The 23,973-nt window shown below is 46.6% G+C and overlaps 1 protein-coding gene across 2 annotated transcripts in view; it reads right to left on the reverse strand.

Annotated features, from left to right (window-relative positions):
- ABTB1 (ankyrin repeat and BTB domain containing 1) overlaps window positions 1-17,213 on the reverse strand; it is a 41,673-nt gene extending 24,460 nt beyond the window's left edge. The window contains exons 1-5 of one of the 2 annotated variants that reach the window (XM_039481162.1): window positions 16,917-17,211; window positions 10,186-10,248; window positions 8,339-8,394; window positions 2,798-2,942; window positions 330-489 (exon numbers count right to left, since the gene is read on the reverse strand). In XM_039481162.1, the coding sequence (XP_039337096.1) occupies window positions 330-489; window positions 2,798-2,942; window positions 8,339-8,394; window positions 10,186-10,248; window positions 16,917-16,972 (480 nt within the window). In that variant the 5' untranslated portion in view covers window positions 16,973-17,211. Of the gene's footprint in view, window positions 1-329; window positions 490-2,797; window positions 2,943-8,338; window positions 8,395-10,185; window positions 10,249-16,916 lie in introns of both variants that reach the window. The other variant, XM_039481163.1, reaches the window with a different exon arrangement.
- Window positions 17,214-23,973: the final 6,760 nt, after the last annotated feature.

The raw sequence follows: 23,973 nt of genomic DNA on the forward strand, positions 1-23,973 counted from the left end.
GGCTCAACTCATTTCACATAAGGGTCACCAAACAGCTGGCAGACGGTAACAGCTCTTTTATTACTGACCTGAGCTGAATTTGAACCAATGCCAGAGGTGAAATGACAAGAATCTGACAGCATACAGCCTACAGCTTTCAGTGTATCGGAGTAAGAAGCCATTTTAGTGCACAAAGTGTTCCATCTCCCTCTGAGTTCTGGAACTGCTCTGTGTTATGGAAGGTGTCAACTACAGAAGTTACCCCTGAAACTTCCTTTTCAACCTCACTTTCCTCAGAGAGAAAATATCTAAGATGTGGGGGGAAAAACCTGGCGCGTGGTTCTCCTCACCAGTGGGTGCTTTAATGCTATCATGTTCTTCCCTTTCCACTTGGTCTCAAACATTTCTGCAAAGTACACGCTGCGGGCACTAAGGATGCAGCGGTGGGCACAGAAGGATTTCCCATGGACGATGAAGACAATGTCGCTTTGGTAACCCTGTTCCAGAAGCCTGGAAGGGAAAAAGAAAGAGGGGAAGATAAAATCAGCTGCACCAAACGAGGAAGGAGAAAAGTGACGGAGGAGAGGGAAGCTTTCACACACTGGGGAAAAAGGCAATTTGTGAACATCTTGCTCCTTAAGGAGACACTGTCAAGATAAAGAGTGTTGCAGTTTTTCTTCAGTACTTATATAGCCCTCATTATCATAAAATCTGAGTGCCTCACAATCAGTAATGCATTATCCATACAACATCCCCACGAGGAAGGCATTACCCCCATTACAGATGGGGAACTGAGACACAGAGAGGCAAAGAGGCTTGCCAAGTCCACACAGGACACCAACAATTGTGCTGTCCTTCCTACTGATATCTCACCTAAGTACAACTGAAAGATGAATGATGAATGAATTTACTTTTCAACATTATTGCCGTTTGTTACAATTTTAACTTTAGCTCCCTTTGAAAAATGAACGTGGAACGTAGCCAGTTTCACCCTGGTTCTGGTGAATTAGCTCAACAATACAACATCTGAGATATTTAAATCAACTTTTCAAAATTGTACTTAGCTGGGGAGAGTAATTTTTTGCAAAAACAATCAAGCTATTTTTCTGGTTTCCCTGCAGGGTTAAAAATGGAAACTAAGGGGGAAATTCCCAGCTCCCAGTGGGACTCATTTGCTTCCAGATTTTGAAGGTACAGACTTTAAAATCATTATTTTTAAAAAAGTCTATTAAAATCTATTTTAGATCAGTTTTAGACATACTTACAGCTCCGTTGAGCCCAGTGTAATTGGATTCATGGTAACTAAAGTAACATAATATATAGAGACTATTAAAAGATTTTAAGATTCTTGTACATTCTTTCTCTGTTCTGTAAATGGCATACAGTGAACACAAGATAGTGCAGTATGAAGGTCTTATCAGCTGGTTGGGATGCGTGGCTCACTTGTGGATTGCCCATTTCCCCATGAATGGGCAATCCACAAATTTGTGCGGACAAAGCCTGTATGCCACACCTCATTATAATGCATTCTCTAAGTTTTTTGTATTTAGAGAAATGGGAGTACAAGGTGCACTAGGGAACTTTTAGTGTGTAGCAGCAGGGTCCACACAGACACTTAGGCTATATCTACACTATGAGCTGGGGGGGGGTGGGGTGTGCCGGCATGCATAGACATACTTGTATAGACAAACTAGAAGTAAAGCTGCAGTAGCACAGACAGTGGTGAGCAGTGGCACTCACCCTTCTGAACCCCAGGGGTACGTACTCAGCACAGCTAGTTTGTGAAACTGCTCCCCATGCTACTCTAGCTATGCTATTATTTTTAGCACACTAGAGCTTGATGAGAGCTAGCATGGGTATGTCTATAGGAGCTGGGAACCCCACCTCTAGCTCCACAAGGGATACAGCCTTAGCGCACAGCATGCTACAGTGGGAAAAATTTATACCCCAGCTTGTCATGAACTAAGTGTTTGAACAGACAAGCCTTACACATTTTCATTCTAACGGGCCTTTTTCAGGTGCTTAGAACCTTCATTTATCTTTGAAGCTGAAGTTTTCCCCATGTTTCCTCTCAGCCCAAGAGCTATATTTTTTGGAAGACTGAGCAAAGACAATTCTATCATTTTTTAATACAAAAGAGAGTGGGGAAAATCCCACACATTTGCCATTCTAAAACAAGCTAAAAAATTTTGTTTGTTTGAAAATTTAGGCCAAGATTTTCAAAAATGACTCCTGATTTTGGCAGCCCAACTGGAGACACCTTTAAGGAGCCAGATTTTCAGGAAGTGCTTAGCACCTTCTTTCTGAAAATCAGGCTTCTTTAAGAGGCCACAAGTTGGGCACTCCCAAAATAAGGCACTTATAATCACTGCTCACTAGTGAAAATATTGGCCTTATTGCCACAGCAGGTTAGGGGCAAAACTTAAATTTGTCGGACACGTCATTCCAATTCACATATGTGTTTCTTGGCAACCTGATGAAAATGCGTTTTGATTTGGCAGTCAAGGGGTCAAAAATGTACGTTGCATATGTCATGCTTTTACTATGCTCTCTCAACATTCCACTGGCCCTGCCTGTGTGTGTGTGTATGTAAGCTGATGGAAGTTTCTTTCAATACCCAGATGTATGTGGTAAATGATCTGTAGGGTATGTTTTAAGCTTTGCCTAATTTGACAAGATATGTAAAAGCGTGTATAGAATGAGGCAGGGCTCTGATCGACCTGCAAATGGTTTAAGTCGGAATGGCAGATTCAAGTGGCCTATTTGTCATACAGGCTGGGATTCTGAAATGTGCTGAACAGCTGTCCCATCACCTTACCGCTGCAAGAAGACATCGTAATAATCTCTCTTCATGCACTTCGCTGTGATCTGCTTGTATTCCTTCAACACACGTCGGATGGCATCACTCAAAGCCCCATACAAACAACGCTCCCCATCAAAAGTGTTTGCTTCACATTTTGCACCTGCAAAATGGTAACAGATGTAACACTGCAAGACAGACACAGCACATACACCTCTAAAAGATGGCTCCCTCGCTAAATAGAGGGAATTGTCCTATGGCTGACTATATGATTTACGAGAATCATCATCCCATACAGTACTGGAATTCAGTTGCTAACATTAGGCTCCCCACCCATCCACATTCCAAGTTTGACCTCCCACCACTACCGTGCCTTCATGAATGAACCAGGAGATGTTTCATGTATCTTCTGTGACAGAAGGATCTGGGTCTCAGCCCTGGCATAACTCCATCATTCAAGGAGGAAGAAACTCACTGTGTGAATGGCGCTATTAGCCACAGGAGACTTAAAGACCAATTTTCTGTTTTACACAGAAAGCAAGGGACCCTTTTTAAAGGTGAACTGCAAAAGTTTTACTAAAAAAGAGAATTAGAAGGAAATTTATTAGATTTCAAGAGAAATTAATAAGCTGTTTAAGTGCATTAAATACAACATTAATGACAAATCATCTCCCTGAGATCTTGAACTACAAGTGCCCTGGTTTGTCTGCCAGAATGAGGGATGTCACAGGTGCCTTAGTACTGAATGGACAGTCACTCATTTTGGCACAGAAAGCAGGAAGTTTGAAAGGTGTTTTGGTTTGTTTTTAAGAAAAGCTTTTGCGTTTAGACTTCAGGCTTGTCTATGCTGCCTGCCGGATCAGCGGGTAGCGATCTATCCAGCAATCTATCTAGTATAGACATGATAAATCGATTGCTGAGTGCTCTCCCGTCACCTCCGTACTCCACCAGAACGAGGAGCGCAAGCGGAGTCGATGGGAGATCGTCAGCTGTTGACTTGCCACAGTGAAGACACCACAGTAAGTAGCTCTAAGTACGTCAACTTCAGCTACACTATTCACATAGCTGAAGTTGAGTATCTTAGATCGACCCCGCACGGTAGTGTAGACAAGCCCTCAGACTTGCAGACTTTAAGGTCAGAAGGAACCATCGTGATCATTTATTCTGACTTCCTGTACATTGCAGGCCACAGAACTTCACCCATTCCTGAAACAGACCCCTAACCTCTGGCTGAAATCCTCAAATCATGGCTTCAAGACTTCAAGTTACAGAGAATTCACCATTTACACTAGTTTAAACCTGCAAGTGACCCATGCCCCATGCTACAGAGGAAGGCAAAAAAACAAACCCAGGGTCTCTGCCAATCTGACCCAGGGGGGAAAATTCCTTCTCAAACCCAAACATGGCAATCAGTTAGACCAGGGGTCAGCAACCTTTAAGAAGTGGTGTGCGAGTCTTCATTTATTTACTCTAATGTAAGGTTTTGTGTGCCAGTAATACATTTTAACGTTTTTAGATGTTTTCTTTCTAAAGTCTATAATATATAACTAAACTATTGTTGTATGTAAAGTAAATAAGGTTTTTAAAATGTTTAAGAAGCTTCATTTAAAATTAAATTAAAATGCAGAGCCCCCGAGACCGGTGGCCAAGACCCAGGCAGTGTGAGTGCCACTGAAAATCAGCTCGCGTGCAGCCTTCGGCACACGTGCCATAGGTTGCCTACCCCTGAGTCAGACTCTGAGCATATGGACAAGACTCTCCAGGCAGATACCTGGGAAAGAATCCTCTGTAGTAACTCAGAGCCCTCCCCATCTAGTGTCCAATCTCCAGCAGTTGGGGATTTTTGCTACTGGCAGTTGCCGATGGGCCACATGCCATCATAGGCAGTCCCATCATACCATCTCCATAAACTTATCAAGCTCAGTCTTAAAGCCGGTTAGGTTTTTTGCCCCCACTGCTCCCCTTGGAAAGCTGTTCCAGAACTTCACTCTTCTGATGGTTAGAAACCTTCATTTAATTTTGAGCCTAAACTTGTTGATGGACAGTTTACAGCCATTTGTTCTTGTGTCCAAATTGGTGCTTAACTTAAATAACTCCTCTCCCTCCATGGCATTTATCCCTCTGATGTGTCTATAAAAGAGCAATCTTATCTCCCCTCAGCCTTCTTTTCATTAGGTTAAACAAGCCAAGCTCTCTGAGTCTCCTCTCATAAAGCAGGTTTTCCATTCCTCTGATCATCCTTCTCTGCACCAGTTCCAGTTTAAATTCATCTTTCTTAAACAGGGGAGACCAGAACTGCACACAGTATTCCAGATGAGGTCTCACCAGTGCCTTGTATAATGGTACTAACACTTCCCCGACTCTGCTAGAAATACCTCACCTGCATAGGCGGCAGGTTTGTATAATTTTTGGTGGGGCCCAAAATGGTGGTGCCCCGCTACTCCCGCCCTGTAAGCCGATATAAAATGAAGCTACAACGCGTCAGTGCCACAAGATTACAAGGGTCAATTAAAAGTGGAAAGTCAGAAGCAGCACTTGCCTACTTCAATATACAGTATTATATTTTGTTGCACCTGTTGTGATGAAGTGGGAATGTTCTTAATATTTTCTCTGAATACTGTGTGGGTGCCTCAGTTTCCCCTGCAAGATGCCAACTGAAGGTGTTGGGGACAAAGAGATCAGGTGGCCTCCTTGTCCGGAAGAGACACAGAGGCCAGAGGAGGGAGTGTCAGTTTGGAGCTGGCTGGGGGAATGGGGAGAGACCCAGAACTTGGTTCTGGGCTCCCCACCCCCCAAGATGGACCTGACAGAGGGGTTCTGTTTTCTGTACCAACAAGCTCTGTTTAAACTGTGTTCCCGTCATCTAATAAACCTTCTGTTTTACTGTCTGGCTGACAGTCACATCTGACTGCGGAGTTGGGGTGCAGGGCCCTCTGGTTGCCCCAGGACCAGCCTGGGCAGACTCGCTGTGGAAAGTGCATGACGTGGAAGGGCATGCTGAATGCTCCGAGGTCAGACCCAGAGCCTTTTAAATCCCAGCCGCAGCCGGGAATCAGAGGGCTCTGGGCTGCCCGCTGCGGCAGGCAGCCCAGAGCCTTTTAAATCCCAGCCGCGGCCGGGAATCAGAGGGCTCTGGGCTGCCCGCTGCGGCGGGGAGCCCAGAGCCCTTTAAATCTCAGCTGCGGCTGGGATTTAAAGGGCTCTGGGCTGCCTGCAACCGCGGGGAGCCCAGAGCCTTTTAAATCCCAGCCGCAGCCGGGAATCAGAGGGCTCTGGGCTGCCCGCTGCGGCAGGCAGCCCAGAGCCTTTTAAATCCCAGCCGCGGCCGGGAATCAGAGGGCTCTGGGCTCCCCGCCGCAGCGGGCAGCCCAGAGCCCTCTGATTCCCGGCCGCGGCTGGGATTTAAAAGGCTCTGGGGTCCCCGCCGCAGCGGGCAGCCCAGAGCCCTCTGACTCCCGCCGCGGCTGGGATTTAAAGGGCTCTAGGCTGCCAGCAGTGCAGAGCAGGGGAGAAACCTAGCTCCAAATATTGCTGGACCAGAGCCCCTGTCTGTGAATATTCCTGGGGCTAAAGCCCCAGGAGCCCATATAAGTTGGCGCCCATGCTCACCTGATGAATCCTAGGACTGCATTAGCCTTTTTCATGGCCACATAAGATTGACGGCTCATAGTCATCCTGTGATCAGGGAATACACCCAGGTCTTTCTCTTCCTCTGACATTTCCAACTGATCAGTCCACAGTTTATAGCAAAAATTCTTGTTGTTAATCCCTAAATGTATGACCTTGCACTTTGCACTATTAAATTTCACCCATTTCTATCACTTCAGTTTACATGGTCATCCAGATCTTCTTGTATGATATCCTAGTCCTCCTCCGTATTGGCAATACATCTCAACTTTGTATCATCCACAAATTTTATTAGCACACGCTCACTTTTTGTGCCAACATCATTAATAAAAATGTTAAATAACATTGATCCCAAGACGAATCCCTGAGGAACTCCACTAGTAACCTCCCTCCAGCCTGACAGTTCACCTTTCAGTATGACCCACTGTAGTCTCCCTTTTAATCAGTTCCTTATCCACCTTTTAATTCTCATATTAATCTCCACCTTCTCCAATTTAAATAATAATTTCCCACATGGAACTGCATCATATGTCTTACTGAAATCCATGTAGATTAAATCTACTGCATTTCCTTTGTCTAAAAAAATCAGTTATCTTCTCAAAGAAGGAGATCAGGTGGGTCTGGCACAATCTACCTTTTGTAAAACCATGTTGTATTTTATCCCAGCTACCATTCACCTCTATGTCCTTAACTCCTTTCTCTTTCAAAATTGGTTCTAAGATCTTGCATACAACTGAGGTCAAACTAACAGGCCTGTAGTTTCCTGGATCACTTTTTTCCCTTTTCTTAAAAATAGGGAATATATTAGTAATTCTCCAGTTATAGAGTACAATCCCCAAGTTTACAGATTCATTACAAATCCTTGCTATTGGGCTTGTAACTTGATGTGCCAGTTCCTTTAATATTCTTGGATGGAGATTATCTGGGCCCCCTGATTTAGTCCCATTAAGTTGTTTGAGTTTGACTTCCACCTCAGATGAGGTAATTTATACCTCCATATCCTTTTTGCCATTAGCCACCCTGCCACTACCCTTAAGCTCTTCATTAGTCTCATTAAAAACTGAAGCAAACTATTTGTTTAGGTGTTGGGCCATACGGAGATAATCTTTAATCTCCACCCCATCCTCAATACTTAGTGGTCCCACTTCTTCTTTCCTTGTTTTCTTCTTATTTAAAGAACTTTTTACTATTGGTTTTAATTCTCTTTGCAAGGTCAAACTCTGCTTGGCTTTTGGCAGGTCTCATTTTATCCCTACACTTCCTGACCTCTAAGAGGTAGCTTTCCTTGCTGATCCCTCCCATTTTCCAATCCTGGTAGGCTTTCTGCTTTCTCTTAAATCAGCTGTTCAAGATGATTGCTCATCCAGCTTGGTCTGCAACTCTTCCCTATGAACTTTCCCCCCTTGCTTGGGATGCAGGCTTCTGATAGCTTCTGCCTTTACATAGTGTGTATGGAGCAAGATTTCAAAAAAAATGAGTAGAAAGCCACAAAGGGAGAGAAGGAAAAAGCTCACCAGGTGATTCATTGACTACGGTGCAGTTCTGACATGATAACAGAATTACACTCCTGAAAAAGTCTGCTGTAACTGTAGGCAGCCCTCACTAGAGCCTCTAACTCACCAACTTCATGTGGTGAACTTACTGCCACCAGGAAAAAAACACACACACACACACTCACACACACTTCCCTGTAGGAAGCCCAAGAAGTAAGTGGTCTGTAAAGGCAACATTAGTAAGTTCAGCCTGACTGTGGAGTCCCACAACAGTCAATGTTTTTTAAATCAGAGGTTTGATTATATTATGATGTAGCTCCGCAGGCAACAGTTAAAGTGATACAGGCTTCTATACACATTAGCAGCAAATGATAAATGGAAAGCTAGAAGTGGGACAGATACTCGAAGAGAACAGCATTATCTCAACACCCTCTCTTACCACTGGCTAGAAGATAGGATACAAGCTCCTCGTGTCCACAGAGACAAGCGTAGTATCTGTTAATTAACAAGAAAAAGAAAGTCAGAATTACAAGTGAAACCTTTGTTGCTTTGAGAGTGTATCACAATGTCTTAAGAGGCCCCTATTTTCCCCAACAGGCCCCTCACTGCACTAACCTGTCCTTCCATCAGTGGTGGGGTGCTTATGGCTCCTTCTGGGGCTAAACAATGGTCCTCTCTTGGAGCTCAAGGAGATTGCTCAGGAATGACCCCAGGTGCCCCCTCCATACAAAAGGCTGGGCAGGTTCTGTTCTCAGCACACTCAGGTCCTCTTGGACTGCCAAGAGACCTCAGGGTCCAAACCCTGACTCAGCCCCTCGTAATGCCTCTAGGCTGCCAAACTTGATTCATTCGTTTATTTCATGTGCACCCAGCAATTCCATGCCCCACTGCCCCAAACACACTCCTGCTTCTTCAGCAGGCACATTCATTATTGCATACTTAGAATGCTGTAGGCTCAACCCCATGTGTCAGATGTACAGTAAACCAATGTCTCCAATTCCCTTTTAGGATGGATTTATTTTCCTTTTGGCATCTTTTCACAACCCAAGTATTTTATGCTTCTCTTGCACCTTTCAGTTGAAGATCTCAAATTGCACTATAAATATCAATTAAGACTATAACCACTCAATGTAATAGGTATTATCCCTCTTACAGACAGATAAAACTGGCCCTTATAGAAAAGTCCTATAGACTGAAATACACAAGAAGCTTTATATAGGTGTTTTGAACTATCCAAAAAGCTACTGAAGAGATCTCAGTCTCTATTCAGTTCTACAGATCTTAGAGTCATTTTAGAATCCTATTGGTGGTTTGGTCCCTATTGAATTCTAGAGGGCTTTTCCATCAGGAAAGCAGAGAGACAGGAAATGACTTACGCAAGGTCGCAGAGCAAGTCAGTAACAGAGCTGAAAATTAAACTCGTAAGTCTTGACTCCTAATTCCCAATAATCACTAGACTATGCACTCCCACTATTTCACCCACGCTGATCTCCACATCATCTTCCATGCCCTGTCTACACTGCCTCTGCTCTTCTCCCTGGAGTCCCTCCGCTAGCACACTTCTGCCAGGAGGCCTGTAAACCTTCATCCTGCCTTCACAAAAACATCCAAAAATAGTTCTAAACTGTCATGGAACAAGACACATGCTTAGTCTCAACTCGCCTTCGTTCTTATTGCATCCCATCTCCCTTCCTTTGTCCACATGCTGCCTATTTGGATTGTAAACTTTCAGGGACTCATGTTTATTACGAGAGTGCCTTGGGACCAACTGAGATCATGGGTCTCACACACTTTTGGCACTCAAACACCATCACCTCCTTCACCTTTACTGCTTAACTTTTGTACAAGCCTTCTGGAAGATATTTAGTCTTCAGACTACACTGCAGATGTGTCAAGGCACTTTGGAATCAGCATATTATATGCACAGAGCACCAGACTTCAACAGTGAACATGGTATTCTTCACTCCCTGTGCCACACTGTTGTGCAGAGTTCCTGTACACCTCTAAATCAGTCACCACGCCCCACCCCAGAGGCGGAGGCAGTGATCCATTGTCTGCCTTGGGATTCTTCTGGCACTTCCATAGCATGTCCCATTCAGATTATTATACCCACTACCTCAGTGGCTAGACAAGGGGGCACCCGGCTGCACAAAATACACAAAGGGGAGAATAAAATATTCAGTAGAGCATCCAACCAGGCAGGATTCCTAGAGATTTCATATATATATCTCCCACCTTCCCCCCACCCAAATACGTCACACTGGAGCTCTAGGCTGTAACACTCACAAAGGGGTACTGTCCCATTTATCCCGAACATTTATTTCCACATCTCTCTGTTCAAGAAGATATCTGAAAGAGAAGAAAGAAAAAGCTCGTAAGTTATAACTTCTTCTAGACACTTGTTATGTCACATTTTCCCCTCTAGAAGATGTAGCTTTGGGTCTGTACAGTAATAACTATCAAACGGTTCCCTGGATTCTTTAACTTCCAACTGGAAAACCACCAGAGATGGTTAGACAGGATCTCAGTTTAACAACCCACTTGAGGGACAGCAGCTGTACCCATGCAGTCTGTCTCAACGATACTGCATTGTGGTGTCAGTGCTGGCTCGGACTTGAAGTTCTGATGGTGGACTCAAATCCACAACCTTCTGAGCCTAAGGTGACAAATCACTGACCAAGTCAGATCATTTAAAAAACCACCTCCAAGTTCTGAAACAGTTGCTGCTGAGAAATTACTTACAACTGACCCCCCCACACACACACACACAAATCTTAAAACATAACATAGCCAAAACAGAATTTATTTTCTTCCTGCCCACTTCCAGAATTCTCTACTACAGTTGACAACAATACCATCCTCCCTGTCACTAGGGGTTATAATGGACTCCTCTCTCCCTTACCCCACACATCCAGGCCATAGCCAAATCCCACCATTTCTTGCTCCTCAGCATCTCCAAGAGCGGTCCTTTTCTTTCCATTCCCACAGACATCTCCTATTCAGTGTCCCATTATAGCCTGCCCCGACTACTGCAACATCCTCCACTCGGGCCTTCTGAGCACACATCGGCCCCCTTCAGGCCACACAAAACATTCAAGTCATTTTCCTTGCCCGTCACTTAGATCACATCACTCCTCTCTCTGATTCCTTCCATCCGCTACTGGGCCAAAAAGCTGATTCCGCTAACCACCTTCAAAGCTCCACATAACTCTGCTCTTCCCTACTTAACCACAACTGTAAAGCTTCACATTACCTCCTCATCCGCTCCACTGTGCCAGCATTCCCAGCATGGTCCACTTCTCCCACAACTGGCTCCAAGCCTTCTTTCATGCAGTCCCTGAACCTGGTACAACTTCCAAGAGCTCATCTGCAAGGCCCCACCACTGTCCACAATTAAGTCTCTCAAAGATCCACTTCTGCTGCGCTGCTCACAGTAAGGTGTGCTAACTTGTATATGAATGGCCTATTCTTGTTTCCCTAACCTCTGTCTATTTGCGTTTGTCCTTAGATTGTGTGCTCCTCAGGGCAGAGGTCACCCTTCTGGAGCCTTTGGAAAGGACCTACGACGTCCTGGGTACTCTCACCGATAAACAATAAAGTAGAACTGAAAGGCATGAAACAAAATTATGGACTCAACTCAGAATCAGTGCTGTTACAATCCATAACAAAATTTGGACCTATGGAATATAGTATCTGATTTATCATTACAGTGAGCAAGGAAGGCAAAGCATCACAAGAGCTGGTAACAGTACAGAATGCTTCCATTGCTCTCCAGTTGAGCCTGGCTCTTAAATTAATGTATCCTCCTCTAGTTTTTCTACTGCTGAACAGTAGGGTGAACTGATTAGAACAGTTAGTACAGGGTATTGTGCTATGTGACTATGTTTCATGTACAAGGGAGCAGATTTACTTTCAGAACTAAAGTAACTGACTTTAACACTGCTTGCTATAGAAATCACAGACTCTTCTCTATCCCAAATGTTTCTGTTGGGGATTAAAGGGCCTGTTCTTTCTTTTACAAGCATAACACCTGATTTAACAATAACATTGTTTCTGCTCAGGAGATTAATAAATTATCCATTATTTATATTACAGCAGCACCTAGAGGCCCCAACTGAGACCAGCACTCCATTGTGTTAAGCACTATATATATACAAAGTGGGAGAGAATTCCTGCCTCAAAGAGCTTACAATCAAAATACACAAGACGAGGGGAAACTGAAGCACAGAGTAATATAGTGCCTGGCCCAAGGTCTCCCAGCTGGTCAGTGGCAGAGCCAGGAAAAGAATGTTGGCCTGCTAACTAGCTCTGGGTCCCCTGCCTAGACCATGCTGCCTCACTACAGGAGATCAGACTTGAGCAATTTTCCCCCGAGACAGATTGGCAGAGACTCTGGAGTGGGGGCTGCCTTCCTCTGAAGCATAGCACATGGGTCACTAGCTGATTTGAACTAGGGTAAATGGTGGATTCTCTGTAACTTGTAATCTTTAAATCATGATTTGAGGATTTCAGTAATTCAGCCAGAGAATCAGTGGGTGGGTGAGGGTCTGTGGCCTGCAATGTGAAGGAGGTCAGACTAGATCATCACAATGGTCCCTTTTGACCTTAAAGTCCATCATTTTGAATTTAACATTCCAATGCTTCACAGAGTTACTTGTACCAACAGCAAAGCAAATATTCAGCCTTTTCTTTAGATAATGGGACTGTGTTATTGACCATCATGCAGATATCCTAATAATCATTTTCCAACATTGCAGCACATTATACACCTCTACCCAGATATAACGCAACCCGATAGAACGCAGGCTCGCATACAACGCGGTAAAGCTCTGACATGCTGCTCTGAGCAGCATGTTAAGGGTGCCGGGCCAGGCTGGGGCCGAGGGGTTCGATAAGGGGCAGAGGGTCTTGGGTGCGGTCAGGGGCTCTCCCGCTCAGGGTCTGGGAGGGCACTTTTGGGGGCCCCGCAGTCCCAGAGTGGCCATGGGGATTAGCAGGGGGCCAGGAGCAGCCCGCTCTGCTTCCCTTGCCCCAGCCCGGCCATGTACCTCGGGGGAGGGGACTTGGGGGGAGGGATCCCCCCCGCACTCACCAGCAGCAGCGGAAGCAGAGCAGCCTGGCGCCAGCCCACTCCACTACGCCACCTCCCAGCCATAGTGCTCCGCTTTTCCCGCCACAGGTGAGTACGGGAGGCGTCCTTTTCCCAACCTCCCCGCACTCACCGGCGGCGGGAAGCGGAGCGCCGTGGCTGGGAGGTGGCAGAGTGGAGCAGGCTGGGGCTGCGTCGCTCTGCTTCCCACCGCCGGTGAGTGCGGAGGGAGTCCTTTCCCCAACCTCCCCGAACTCACCGGTGGCGGGAAGCGGAGCAGCCCAGCCCCAGCCAGCTCCACTCCGCCAGCTCCCAGCCATGAAGCTCCACTTCCCGCCGCAGGTGAGTGCTGGGAGGTTGGGGAAAGGACGCCCTCCGAGTGCAGGACCTTTCCCCAGCTGCCCCCCAGTAATACAGCTGGGGCGAGGGCAAGGAAAGCAGAGCGGGCTGGGGCCGCATTGCTCCGCTTCCCACTGAAGGTGAGTGCGGGGGCGGGGGCATCCTTTCCCCAACCTCCCTGCACTCATTGATGGCAGGAAGTGGAGCGCTGTGGCTGGGGCTGGGCTGTTCTGCTTCCCGCTGCTGCCGGTGAGTGCCTGTTGGGGGGCGGAGGGGCCGGATAGGGGTCGGAGCAGTCAGGGGACAGGGGGGTTGGGTCCTGGGGGTGATTAGGGATGGGGGTCTCTGGAGGGGGCGGTCAGGGAACAAGGAACGGGGAGGGAGAAGAAGTTTGATATAACGCGGTCTCACCTATAATGCGGTGAGATTTTTTGTCTCCCGAGGACCACGTTATATCGGGGTAGAAGTGTATTTGCACTGGTACGAAATTATTCTAGCAAGAGACCAGCTGGAGAGAAAAACAGGACTACTAGAAACAGCTGCCATAGATTGGTTGCTTGTGAATGATGCACACTAGGACCAGTTGATGTGATCAGATGCTTGATCTTTAAAGAAATACATCAAACTAAAGCACAGCCAAATACATTAGAGTAGAAAAAACACAGTACACCCAACAACTTGGGAAAAACATGTTTATACTTTTAAAAAGTGACTTTCCCCTTTGCATCCATCTCTCTCTCCGTGTTTTGACTGCTATCTAAAGTGATCAGCTGTTTCAGGCCATGAGGTCTAGCTGATATCCAGGGCTAGATAAATTAGGAGTTCTCATAAATACTAGCTCCCATACTCTCCTGACCACAGACTCAGTCAGGAAGCAATATGGTAATGGTGTATTACCAAGTCAGATTGTTAAATTTAGGCAGCCCAATAAAATGAGCATTCAGTAATAAAGAGAAAATGGCCTGCTGTGTAATAGGAGAAAGAACACATTTCTTAGTATCCTCTTACAAAATACCTGGTCCATTTTAGAGTTATTTAATTAAAGAAAAACTGTCTATTAAAATAGAGAGGTGTAAAGAGAAATTCAAAATTGCTCATGGTAACAAACTACTGTTACATGGAAACTATCCCAGAGCACTTTTTGTAAAGGAAGCACAACTCTGGTTCTAGCTAGCAGGAACAACACTGTTACAGATGCAAGGAACTCCTTAGAAAAGAGAACACAACCACAAGAAGGATTTGTTCTATTTACCCATCCATTCTTCTTTGTTGTGCATGTGAATATTTCTATATTAATATTTTGTGACATATCTATTTAATTAGAATCTTCTTTAGCGCCTCTCATCAGATATCTAACAGTTCATTCGTCAAAAACCAGTGGAAACTAAGCAAGTATTAGCCCATACAGATGGGTAAGACAGACACAGAGCGTACAGCTACACTGAGATAAAAAACCTGCAGCATGGAGTCTCGGGCCTACATTGCAATTAAAAACACATGGCTGGCCCATGCCAGCTGACTCGGGCTCACAGGGCTCTGGCTGTGTGACTGTTTAATTGTGATGCAGATGTTCAGGCTCCGGCTGCAGCCCAGGCGCTAGGACTCTGCAAAATGGGAGGGTCCAGTAGCAGGGGCTGCAGCCCAGCCTGAGCCCGAACATCTACACTACAATTAAATAGCCCCACAGCCCAAGCCAGCCACAGGGTTTTTAATTGCAGTGTAGACATACCCTGAAAGCCTGGGTCAGCTGATTCAGGTTCGGGGGCTCGAGCTATGGGGCTAAAAATAGCAGTGTAGACATTCAGGATCAGGCTGGAGCCCAGGCTGTGAGACCCACCCCCTTATGGGGTCTCACAGCCTGCGCTCCAGCCTGACCCCAAACATCTACATTGCAATTTTATAGCCCCACAGCCCAAGCCCTGTGAGCCTGAGTCAGCCGACCCGGGCCAGCTGCGACCCTGCTGCTGGTCTTTTATTGCAGTGGAGACACATATACCCAAAGGGATTAGGTGTCTTGTCCAAGGTCACATAGTGAGTCAGTGTCAGACCTGGGGTAAGTACTCAGAAGTCAGTATTGTACCTCAGAGACAGCATGGGACTAGGAGCCAGGACTCTTGAGTACTAACCCCAGCTGTACAACTGAATCACTGGGGGTGACTCTGGGCAAGGTATTCAACCTTCCTGCACCTCTGTCCCTGGGCTGTAACAGGAAAGTGTTGATGCTGACTCCCTCACAGGATGTGTTGAAGTTAATGCACATAAAGCATTTTGAAGGGATGAAGCATTATAGAAATGCCTAGTAATATCATACAACTGCTTCAGCTCAGCCACCTCCTACTCCCTGTGCAATGCTCCCGCCTCTCTGAGCCCCAGCGGCACAGGGAGCGGATACTGGTTTTACGGAATGGTGAGAAGTCACATAACAAGAGTGTGCCACACACCTACCCCCTCGTGACGCTATGCATGGGGGAGTTGCTCACAGGCCAGCAGAACTTACTGGGAGCGGCAAGCGGGACTGCTCTCTCCTGGCCCCTTTCCAGTTGCCTTTGCTGCCAATGATCCCAGCTCCCTATTGCTCTTTGCAACCCCTACTTTTCATTTTCTGCTGCCCCTCCCCACTTCTTTCTCTGTGACGCCCCCAGCCACCTCATGTCCTCTCCCCCATTCCCCTCCAGCTCCAACTTCTGCTCCACTCCCTGTGCCCCCAAGGCCTAGCCTGTATCCCCCATATCCTGGCCCATACTGCTCTCCCTGTGTCCCCGGACCCCGGCCTCTATCCCCTGTGCCCCTCTCCCCGGGGCCCCACAACCTGGCCCCTATGCCCCGGGCCCCTCTCCCCGGGGCCCCACAACCTGGCCCCTATGCCCCGGGCCCCTCTCCCCGGGGCCCCACAACCTGGCCCCTATGCCCCGGGCCCCTCTCCCCGGGGCCCCACAACCTAGCCCCTCTCCCCGGGTCCCCTCTCCCCGGGGCCCCACAACCGAGCCCCTCTCCCCGGGGCCCCACAACCTGGCCCCTATGCTCCAGGCCCCTCTCCCCGGGGCCCCACAACCTGGCCCCTATGCCCCGTGCCCCTCGCCCCCGGGCCCCACAACCTGGCCCCTATGCCCCGGGCCCCTCTCCCCGGGGCCCCACAACCTGGCCCTTATGCCCCGTGCCCCTCTCCCCGGGGCCCCACAACCTGGCCCCTATGCCCCGTGCCCCTCTCCCCGGGGCCCTCTCCCCGGGGCCCCACAACCTGGCCCCTATGCCCCAGGCCCCTCTCCCTGGGGCCCCACAACCTGGCCCCTATGCCCCAGGCCCCTCTCCCCGGGGCCCCACAACCTGGCCCCTATGCCCCAGGCCCCTCTCCCCGGGGCCCCACAACCTGGCCCCTATGCCCCAGGCCCCTCTCCCCGGGGCCCCACAACCTGGCCCCTATGCCCCAGGCCCCTCTCCCCGGGGCCCCACAACCTGGCCCGGCCCCTATCCCTAGAGTCGACCCCCCATGGCCTAGCCGGCCTGTATCCTAGTCCCAGCCTCCCCATAAGGCCCGGCCCCCCGTGCCCTTCCCCCGATCGCTCAGGCCCCGGGCCCTGCCCAGCCTCACCGCACTCGGCTCACGTCCCCCTTCTTGCAGCTGGTGAACAGGTCGCTGGTGTCCATGGCCGGGGCGAGGGGCGGCGGCGCCGCATTGGCTCTGCCTGGGGGGCCGGGCCGGGACGGGACGGGCCAGGCCGGGGCAGGCGAGCGGCGGCGGATGTAAACACTGCGGCGGGCGGCGGGGCGCTGACACGGCGAAGCCCGGCCCCGCTCCCCGCCCCCGTCCCGCCCCGGCGCTCGGGCGGAGCGCGGGGTCCGAGCACCAGCCCGTCGTCCCGGGGCGGGCGGTTCTAGAACATGGCCGCGGGAGGGGGGCTCCCCGCTTGTTCTAGACCGTGCGGTGCTGCAGCGAGCTCTAGAACGGGCCGGGAGCGTTCTGCTCAATGTAGTGCCCCACAGGAGAGGGCCTGGCTCTGGAACCCTTTATGTTGTACTGGAGCTAAAGCAACATACCCGGCCTGGCTTCAGCCAGCTGTAAAGAACCACAGATATTCTCGAAAATGGGGGAATGGATGGGTCTGCTCTAGTCCATGATGTAGTGTCTAGAACATGCTCTAGATTAGAACACTGAGCATCTAGGCTCTACTCGACCTCCACACAGTTGTCTGCTCATTGGTCTGGAATATGCCACACAGGCTCTCCAGGCAACATTCTAGATATAGGGGTTCTGTGTAAATGCTCAGGAACGTCATGTTCCCAAAAGGCTCTATTCAGTTTTCTCGTGCTGTGCTCCTACAAGGCATATAGCTGCAGTCTGTATAAACCACAGCTATCCTGCTTCACTCAAAGTTGATCTTTCAATACCCAAGATCTGACTTTGTTTTGACTATACACAAAACTTGTACTCTCTTTAACCATACCAGTATATTTAAAGCCATACAACTCCCCCTAGTGTGGACACAGTTATGTCAGTGTAAAAGTGATTATGTGGGTTTAACTTATTCCAGTATGAGAAGGGGAATAAATTAACCCAGGAGTATGTCTACACTACAGAGACTACACTGGCATAGCTAGGTTCCCAGAGCTATGCCAGAATAATCCTGTAGTGCAGACACAGCCTACAAAGACAGAAGAGGTGAGTTTTTCCTTCAGTGTAGGAACACTACCTCCCCGAGCTACTATAACTACATCAACGGAAGCATTCTTCCATCAACATAGCTGCATATACACTGGAGGTTAGGTCAACATAGCTTCAGCACCAGGGTTGTGTGTATTTTTCACACCCCTGACTGGCGTCACTATGTCAACATAACTTGTAAGTGTAGGCTAGGCCCTAGTATGAGTACATTTATATTGGTGTAACTGTGTCCATGCTAGAGGTTTTTCCGGTGCAACTATTACACCTGTGGGAATTCTGTGCCACTGTGTATGCACATAATTAATGAGCCGCACATATTTTTAATTTTTTTGCTCTGATAAAAGCTTCTGCTGGAAAGTTGCTGCAGTCTACCTTTTTCCCACCAGAGGGAGCTGTGGTGCTAGAACAGAGCAGCATCCCCAGCCAGACCCAGCAGAAAAAACTTCGACTGGAAAGTTGCTGCAATTCTGACTTTTGCCCAACAGAAGGAGCTGTGGCAATAGAACAGAGTAGCAGCTACCAGACAGCTAGGGAAGAGAAAGAGTTGCCTGTAGTGCCTTCTTCACAGCACCTGTCAGGCCAGGTCAGGAGACAGGGACTATTTGGAGACAGACAGCGTGGGTCTGCTGCAGGGTCAGACAGGAGTAGTGGGGGAAGAGAGACTGGGCCAGGGGCTGAATGGGCATGGAGGTGCAGGGCCACAGGGGGAGGCAGGTGTAGGGCCACATGGTGATGGGGGAGAATGTGCAGGGCCACATGGGGACAGGGGGGTGGCTGAGTGAGGGCACAGAATCATATGGGGACTGGGGTAGGGGGTGCAGGGCTATATGGGGAAGGGGGGAGTGGGTGTCTGAGTGGGGGTGGAGGGACACGTGGACAGAGGTAAAAGACACATGGCGTGCAGGGACACATGGGGAGAGGGGCAGATGTGCCTGATTGAATGCGAGAGGCTAGGGGTCAGCCAGGGTCTGCATGGGGGAAGCTCCCTAACAGTTCCTCCCCGCCCTCCAAAAAAACCTGTTCCATACTTTTCCCACCCATACCCAACAACCCTCCAAATTCACACCCAGGCTCCTTCCCAGCAATCACTTCCCTCTGCCTCAGCTCCTCCATTATCCCTGACTCCCACAAGCCTTTGCATTCCTTCTGAGGGGTGCGTGACATACGGTTCTGTACTGTAGTTTAAATGAATTATTACTCAGAGTTCTGTATCAATATGACTAGTAAGAAATCTATTTGTCAAAAAACATTTCCTGAATCTTTTTTGTTGTCTGTATTGTTACAGACATACTCGCTGACAGGTATTTTGAAATAAATGACCAAAAATAATTGAAACTGGTGTGATTATATTGTGTTATTATGACAAATAAAATATGCAGAATTTTACAGAAATTGAAAATATTGCATGCAGCTTTTTATTTTTATTTTTATTGGCACAGAATTCCCCCAGGAGTAAACTATATTGGTTAAAAAAAATCACACTCCTAGTTGGCAGCTATAGTGGCATAAAATATGTGCCTGGACCAGGCCTTAGTCTCCAGTTTAGCTTTACCTCCTCAGAGCACTTAGGCTGGCCAGTCTCCCTACATTTTAATTAAAGTCTTTTTCTCTGAGGGATCATAGTCTTTCAGTAAGTTCCCTTAATGAACATACATTCATAGATAAGGCAATTATACAGTCATAGAAATTAGAGACAGATAAGATCTAGGTACTCAGATACAACAGTGTGGGAGCCATATAAACATGTAGATAGGTTGGTCAGTTTATCCATCCCCAGCCAGTACAGGATCATGCTCTAGTACAGGATCATACTTTCCTGCTTTGTCCTGTCCCATTTTGATGGATCATCCACCACTTCCCCTGTAAGATGCTCTTCCAGAGTCTGTTAGATCTCATTAGTAGACATGTTTCATGATAGTCTACATTTTCCTTTGCTTATTTTAGTTCCATCACTCCTAGTTATAGCCTCTGGGCCTTTCTAAATTATTCCTTTAGCTCCTGGATGTTTTGAGCCTTCAGATATTTGCAGGTGGGTTTCTGTTGTTTTTTAGCCAAGCAATGAACAATGTAACATACACAACATACATACATGTGCAATATGTATGCACACAGAGATGTGACACACATGTTCAGATCCAGAATGATCTTCCCCTATGATTATGAACTGAAACTTTGGAAAACCACAGATGCAATGAAATTCTGTTTTACAGTTTATGCCAGAAACTGAAAAATCAACTTGCCAGTGGTGAGTAGGAAACTTTCCCTGGTAAGTGGGATAGAATTTAAACTTTCATTTAAAAAAAAAGTATCTAGCCCTTATGATTTAGAACACTGGCTCTCAACCTTTCCAGATTACTGTACTCCTTTCAGGAGTCTGATTTGTCTTGCCTACCCCTATGTTTCACCTCACTTAAAAACTACTTGCTTACAAAATCAGACCTAAAAATTAGGGCTGACAAGCGATTAAAAAAATTAATCGCAATTAATCGTGTGATTAAAAACATTGTGATTAATTGCGTGATTAATCACACTGTTAAACAATAATTGAATACCATTTATTTAAATATTTTGATGTTTTCTACATTTTCAAATTCTGTATATTGATTTCAATTACAACAGAATACAAAGTGTACAGTGTTCACTTTATATTTATTTTTATTACAGATATTTGCACTGTAAAAAACAAAAGCAATTGTATTTTTCAATTCACCTACTGCAAGTATTGTAATGCAATCTCTTTATCATGAAAGTTGAACTTACAAATGTAGAGTTATGTACAATAAAAACCTGCATTCAAAAATAAAACAATGTAAAATGTTAGAGCCTACAAGTCCTTGTTCAGCCAATCGCTCAAACAAGTTTGTTTATATTTGCAGGAGATAATACTGCCTGCTTCTTGTTTACAATGTCACTTGAAAGTGAGAACGGGCATTTGCATGGCACTGTTGTAGCCAGTGTGGTAAGATATTTACATGCCAGATGCGCCAGAGATTCATATGTCCCTTCATGCTTCAACCACTATTCCAGAAGATATGCATCATGCTGATGATGGACTCTGCTCGATAACGATCCAAAGCAGGGTGGAGACCAAAGCATGTTCATTTTCATCATCTGAGTCAAATGCCACCAGCATAAGGTTGATTTTCTTTTTGGTGGTTTGGGTTCTGTAATTTCCGCATCAGAGTGTTGCTCTTTTAAGACTTCTGAAAGCATGTTCTACGCCTCATCCGTCTCAGATTTTGGAAGACACTTCAGATTCTTAAATTTTGGGTCTAGTGCTGTAGCTATCTTTAGAAATTTTACATTGGTATCTTCTTTGCATTTTGTCAGATTTGCAGTGAAAGTGTTCTTAAAATGAACAACATATGCTGTGTCATCATTCGAGACTGCTATAACATGAAATACATATATGCAGGTAAAATAGATCAGGAGACATACAATTCTTCCCCAAGGAGTTCAGTCACTAATGTAATTAACGCATTATTTTTTTAACTAGCGTCATCAGCATGGAGGCATGCCCTCTGGAATGATGGCCAAAGCATGAAGAGGCATATGAATCTTTAGCGCAGTGGTTGTCAAACTGTGAGTCATGACCCACTACCAGCCAGTGGGAGCTGGTGGAGGCAGTGCCTGCAGGCAAGAGCCATGTGGAGCTGCTTCTGTGCCTCCACCGAGCCGGACCTGCTGGTGGCTGCTTCCGGGGTGCAGCATGGTCCACGGTGCCAGGACAGGCAGGAAGCCTGCCTTAGCACCTCTGCTGCCCCACTGTCTGGGAGCTACCCGAGGTAAGCCCATGCCCCAATCCCCTACCCCAGCTCTGATCCCCCCTTAAACCCAGATCCCCTTCCTGCACACCAAACCCCTCATCCCCAGCCCCACCCCAGAGCCTGCACCCCCAGACTAGAGTCCTGCACCCCAACCCCCTGCCCCAGGCCTGAGCCCCCCAAACCCAGAGCCCTTGCCCCTGCACCCCACCCTCTGCCCCAGCCCTGAGCCCCTCCAACACCCCAAACCCTTCATCTCCAGCTCTGTTGAGTCATGGGCATCAACAATTTTCTTCAGCTGGGTCGCCAGAAAGAATGTTTGAAAACCACTGCTTTAACGCATCTGGCATGTAAATATCTTGCAACACCAGCTACAACAGTGCCATGCAAACACCTGTTCTCACTTTCAGGTGATATTGTAATTAAGAAGTGGGCAGCATTATCTCCTGTAAATTTTAAAAAACTTCTTTCTCTTAGCAATTGGCTGAACAAGAAGTAGGACTGAGTGGACTTGTAGGCTCTAAAGTTTTACATTGTTTTGTTTAAGTGCAGTTATGTAACCAAAAAAACCCTACATTTGTAAGTTGCACTTTCATGATAAAGAGATTGCACTACAGTACTTGTATGAGGTGAATTGAAAAATACTATTTCTTTTGTTTACCATTTTCACAGTGCAAATATTTGTAATAAAAAATAATATAAAGTGAACACTGTGTATTCTGTGCCTTATTATTATTATTCTGTGCTTTGTATTCTGTGTTTTAATTGAAATGAATATATTTGAAAATGAAGAAAAACATCCAAAAATATTTAATAAATTTCAAATGGTATTCTATTCTTTAACAGTGCAATTAATCACAATTAATTTTTTTAATTGCAATTAATTTTTTTGTTAATTGCGTGAGTTAACTGTGATTAATTGACAGCCCTACTAAAATACAAAAAAGTCACAGCACATTATTACTGAAAAAATGCTTATTTTTTCATTTTTATCATATAATTATAAAACAAATACATTGGAATATAAATAATGTGCTTAATATTTCAGTGTATAGTATATAGAGCAGTATAAACAAGTCATTGTCTGTAAGAAATTTTAGTTTGTACTGACTTCACTCGTGCTTTTTATATAGCCTGATGTAAAAGTAGGCAAATATCTAAATGAGTTGATGTGCCCCCCAGAAGACCTCTGCGTACCCGCAGGGGTACATATACCCCTGGTTGAGAACCACTGGTTTAGAAGAAAATCTTTCAAATGAGACCATGGAATTCTGTTTTCCTGAGTCTGCACACAGGCAGCTCCAGTGCCTCTGCTCCTGCTCATAACTTTCCCAAGAAGCATCAGTTTGATGTTAACACCTTTGTGGTGAGTTTCATTGCTCTGCTATTCAGACCAGTATGCAGCAAGGAAATTAATGAGAATTATGTTAATTTCACTCTGCAACTGCTACTTTACAAAGCCCAGAGCAGGATCAGACACTGAAGCTATTCATGAGAAAGGATGACCCAAAAACTAAAGGCTGAGGAAGGGCAGTGCCATATAGACTCTCTCTCTCTAAGGAATAATAGGCAGACAGCTAAAGGAACAATAGATTAGCAGAGCCACTATGTACTTATTAGCAGCCAGGAAGCTGGAAGAGGGATAGTATAGTTATTCTTCCATCCCAGTAGATAGGAGGCTGGGAACATTGGTAGGGTTGAGAGAGCAGCACTTCCACCCATGGGGGAGGGGAAGGCTTTATCAGCCACCTATGAGCTGGAGACCCATACGAAAGATAGAGCCCCTGCATAGGATCCATGAACAGCACCCTGGTAAGAAGTGTGACACCTTCTCCCTTCCCACCTGGTGAGGAGTAAATTGAATGGGCTCCTCACTAGAACATTTCCACAGATTGTGTTGATGTGTCCTATTCCCTTATCTTTTATCCTGGACTCTGCCTAGGAATTTTAGTCCTCTGGCTAATAGATGCCTGGTAAAAAAAATTCAATCTGTACCTTCTGGCCAGTGAGACAGGGAGCCACAGAGACTTCTCCATTAGCCTTCTGACTCTGGAGATCCCGTTTGAAATCCTGAAATAAGTTTGGAAAGGAGTTTACAGGTTCATCCTAATCCCTGGTCCTGTAGATATCTGTCCACACCATAAAAGCCACCCCAACAATATACAAATATCAATCTTTACGTGAACAGGTTCAGGCCCCCTGTGATGCTGCAGCCAAAGCAG

The sequence above is a fragment of the Mauremys reevesii genome, linkage group 7 (assembly GCF_016161935.1).
Source record: "Mauremys reevesii isolate NIE-2019 linkage group 7, ASM1616193v1, whole genome shotgun sequence".
NCBI classification, from domain to species: Eukaryota; Metazoa; Chordata; order Testudines; family Geoemydidae; genus Mauremys; species Mauremys reevesii.